The 4,201-nt window shown below is 34.8% G+C and overlaps 2 protein-coding genes across 3 annotated transcripts in view; one reads left to right on the top strand and one right to left on the bottom strand.

Moving 5' to 3' along the window:
• Window positions 1-4,201, bottom strand: part of LOC117177838 (lymphoid-specific helicase-like) — a 40,582-nt gene that overhangs the window by 28,884 nt on the left and 7,497 nt on the right. The gene's annotated exons all lie outside the window — the stretch shown is intronic.
• On the top strand, window positions 137-2,595 carry LOC117177839. Of its 2 annotated transcripts, none has more exons than XM_033368824.1 (2): window positions 137-332; window positions 507-2,595. In XM_033368824.1, the coding sequence occupies exon 2, from the start codon at window positions 827-829 to the stop codon at window positions 1,361-1,363; it is 537 nt and encodes a 178-aa protein (XP_033224715.1). In that variant the 5' UTR covers window positions 137-332; window positions 507-826; the 3' UTR covers window positions 1,364-2,595. Both variants share the same exon structure in this region, with proteins under 2 accessions (XP_033224715.1, XP_033224716.1).

The raw sequence follows: 4,201 nt of genomic DNA, 5'->3' as shown, positions 1-4,201 counted from the left end.
GCACGAATATTTTATAATTTCGAATCGAAACCGCGCATTCTATGGAAGCGACGGTGCTGTTCCTAGCGGATGGAATGCAAATTTATGCGATCGTTACAAGTATCTCGCCATTACGTCTTTTGGCGCCGATGACGGCACATCGTGGTAACGGGTCGAAGTGTTCATAATGGGTGATAAGGTTAAAAAGTTTAAAATGAGTGAAACAAATTCGCACAAGCGAAAAAAGCCTAATGAAGAGTTTCAAGAACAAATGGAAATATTACACACAAAGATAAGGAAAATGCAAAGCGAACAACAGAAAGCTACAGATGCTGACAATTCAGGACAATCGGGTAATTATAATTACTGCTGTAAACAGGTGACAATATAGCGTTATTTTTTATTTATTTTTTTTTCTACGACAGACCGAGCTTCATTGAAGTGAAGACATGGTCTAGAAAACTATGACTAAAATTGATGCGCAAAAAGCGGTTTTATGGTATATCACATTACTTGTTGTTTTGCAGCCGGCCGAGCTCACGTTAAAGCGGAGACATGTGCCGAGCAAATAAATTCGAATACCATGTGTAATTTGGTACACTATATCTGCATCGTTGTTTTGAATTTCTGAATAAACAAGAAACCCAGCCGAGCTATCGTTTAAGTGCAGCCATGAGCTGAGAATTTGATCTTCAAAAAAAATGGAGAAAGTTCATAGAAAGCAAAAAATAGAATTGAGACAAATAATTTTTCTTAATATAGTCATTTAAATGAATAAATATTATAGTATAATTCCGTCTCGTTTCCATTAGATTCTTCAGACGAATCAACTAATAATAAGGAGAATATGGAAACCGAGACGGAGCCGATACAAAATAAACAAACTAATTCATCGAGTGACGAGGCTTCACAATATGATGAGTCAACCGCTTTTCTGGGAAACCATCCCGATAAAGATAAAATTGAAGAAGCAGATTTCATAGAGGAGGTTGCTGATAGAATAAAAGTTTGGCTCAAAGAAGGAATCTCTAGGGACGAAATATCTCAGATTATAAAATTAGTTCCAAGAAAGTACAAAGATTGTTACATGGACGCACCAAAGCTAAACGCCGAAATCCAAACCAATTTAAGAGAGGTTGCCATCAAAAGGGATAGATATTTTTTCAATTATCAACACATGATTGGTTCCAGCTTGTCTTTAACAGCAACAGCATTGAGTATGATTTTAAATGACAAAATAGAACCTATCAACAGAGATGTACTCCTTCAACACTTGTCTGATGCGGTCAAGATAAATGCAGATCTTTTTCATTCTTGGAAAATAGCTAGAAAAGTATACATTACTCCTGCCTTTGATAAAAAAAGTCAAAGTCGTTTTGGATAAAGTTGAACCTACAGAATTTTTATTTGGGAATAATGTAAAAGAGTTGGTCAATAGTGTCAAAGTAGTTGAAAGAATAGGAAAGGATTTAAAGCCTCCATCAAACAGAGGTAAACTCAATATTTCATTAAATTGAAGAGGTTCATCGGGAAAGCGAGAGGTGTACCAGATGAACCGCGGAGGAAGATATTTCACCTCAAGAAACCCCAATCTGAGAGGCTTTCGAGGTTTTCCGAAGCCGAGGGAATATATCCAATCACAGCCCATGCAGCAGAAGAAAACATAACTGAGGTAAATTCAGCAGAAAGACTAAAATTATTTCTAACAAACTGGCGCGCGATAACTAACGATAGTGTGATTTCAAATTCAATTCAGGGGTACAAAATACCTTTGAAAGTGAAGGTTTTTTAGTTAAAAATTCCTACTTTATGTAATTTCTCGAAAAGCGAACTGACTCATTTAGAAAAGTCTGTTAATAAGTTACAACAAGTGGGGGCAGTCGAATTAGCTGAAAGTTCATGTCGCCATATTTTTTAGCCCCAAAGCCAGATGGTAGTTACAGATTTATATTAAACTTAAAAGATTTTAATAGGTTTGTACTTACACAACAATTCAAGATGGAAGATATCCGGACAGCAATAAACATTCTCGAAGATAAAGATTTTATGTGTAGCATTGATTTAAAAGATGCGTATTTCATGACACCAGTTAGTCCCGAACATAGAAAATATCTCATGTTCATTTACAATGGTATTTTACTTCAGTTCACGGTTCTACCTTTTGGTTTGCGCACATGTCCTTATATTTACAGTAAAATAATGAAACCAGTATTAACGTTTTGTAGGGAGAAAGAGATTCGTATAACGAGCTATTTAGATGATTTTCTTATTTTTGGCCGATCAAAGACAGAATGTAGTGCTAAAACGGAATTCGTAAAAAACACATTGATTAATCTCGGATTCATAGTAATTTTTAAGAAATCAGAACTCGAGCCAAAACAAATTTGTAAACATCTAGGTTTCTTTTTGGACTCAGAAAATATGATGATTTAACTTTCAGATAAAAAGAAAGAGTACATAAAAAATACTGTAAACAAGATTTTAACTCAAAAGTTTTGCGAGTTTGGTGAACTGTTAAGCTTAATAGGAACTTTGGTTGCAGCTTGTCCTACAGTTAAATCGGGTTGGCTTTATTATAAAGAACTAGAGAGGATCAAATGGTTGTAAGGATCAATCAAATTATGTAATCCAAAGAAGATAATAAGATTCACTGATTTGGCCTTAAAGGATCTGTTTTGGTGGGACCAGGCAATTTTAACGACTTTTAATAACATTCGTAAATTCAAATTTGGCAAAGAGATTTTCTCGGATGCCTCAAACATTGGGTGGGGAGCTGTTTGCGATGATCAGAGTACCCATGGGGCTTGGAATGCCCAAGAAAGATCGCGTCATATAAATTTTTTAGAATTACTAGCAGCTTTTTTTGCCCTCAAGTGTTTTGCTAAAGATGATCGGAATTGCCAGATCCTATTAAGGATTGATAACATTGTAGTAATTTCATACATTACTAAGATGGTGGAATTAATTTCACACATTGAGATCATATTAAATTCTTTATCAGAGAACACATATAAGCAATATACTCCAGCTTTAAAAAAGTGGTGTTCCTTCTGTAATTCTAATAATCAAGATATTTTTAATGGGAACGTAAACTTTGTGTTGAAATTTTTGACGAATCAGGTTAATGGCGGGGCACAGTATGGTACATTAAATAACATGAGAGCAGCAATTTCTTTATTGTTTAATAAAGAGCTCTCTAACAATAAAGAAATTAATCGTTTCTTTAAAGGTGTTTTTCGGCTAAGGCCATCTCAACCAAAATACAGCAATACTTGGAACGTAAATGTTGTTTTAAAAGAGCTAGAAGCCTGGTTTCCATTAGAATCTTTAACGCTAGAAAGGCTAACATTTAAATTATCAATGTTGCTGGCACTGGGTACAGGATTTAGAGTGCAATCTTTATCGCTGTTAAAACTAGAAGGGATACAAATATCCTCAGAGGGTGTACAATTAAGAATTTTCGATTTAGTTAAGACTTCGAGATCAGGAGCGAACCAACCGTATGCTTTTTCACCGTTTTTTCCTACTAGACCTCATGTTTGCATTGCAAAAACTATCATTCACTAAACTGATTACACGAAAATAATGAGGAAGGATAAAGAGGCATTATTTTTTACCATAAAAAATCCCCACAAGGAGGCAACATCGCAGACCATCAGCAGATGGCTAAAATCGGTATTAAAAATTTGTAAAATAGATGAGCATTTTACAAGCCACTCTATGAGACACGCTTCTACTTTCAAAGCTTTTCAAAAAGGTCTCAGTATAAATGTTATAAAACAGGTGGCGGGTTGGTCGCACGAATCTAATGTTTTTGCAAAATTTTATAATCGTCAAACAACTAATGTAGAAACAACCTTTGATGAAAGTGTTTGTATTAATTAATAAGGTTGCAATAATTTGTAACTTACTTGCACTAATGATATAATTATAAATGAAGTTTCTAAATATATTATTTGGTAATATCAGTGATTTTTACTCTAAACATCTACCTATAGTTAATCTCTGAAGAACAAGGAACGATGGATAATTGAAGATCAAACGAACTTACAAGTGAAGTTCGATCATAATTATCCGAATTCCTTGTTCGAAGAGATTAACGTTCCTCCCTTTATTACTAATTAGATACGAGGGTAGTTCAATAAGTCCTTAGAATGACCAACAAATGGCGCGCGAATCGCTCCAAATCATCTGTTTTCAGTCAGCACCACTCCCGACTAGA

Source organism: Belonocnema kinseyi, chromosome 8, assembly GCF_010883055.1.
Source record: "Belonocnema kinseyi isolate 2016_QV_RU_SX_M_011 chromosome 8, B_treatae_v1, whole genome shotgun sequence".
Taxonomy (NCBI): Eukaryota; Metazoa; Arthropoda; class Insecta; order Hymenoptera; family Cynipidae; genus Belonocnema; species Belonocnema kinseyi.
The sequence above is the reverse complement of the archived record's forward strand: the minus strand, read 5'-3'. Positions and strand labels throughout refer to the sequence as shown.

Coding starts and splice junctions, on each gene's coding strand:
- LOC117177839 (XM_033368824.1), top strand. CDS start 827: ATGGAAACCGAGACGGAGCCGATACAAAATAAACAAACTAATTCATCG.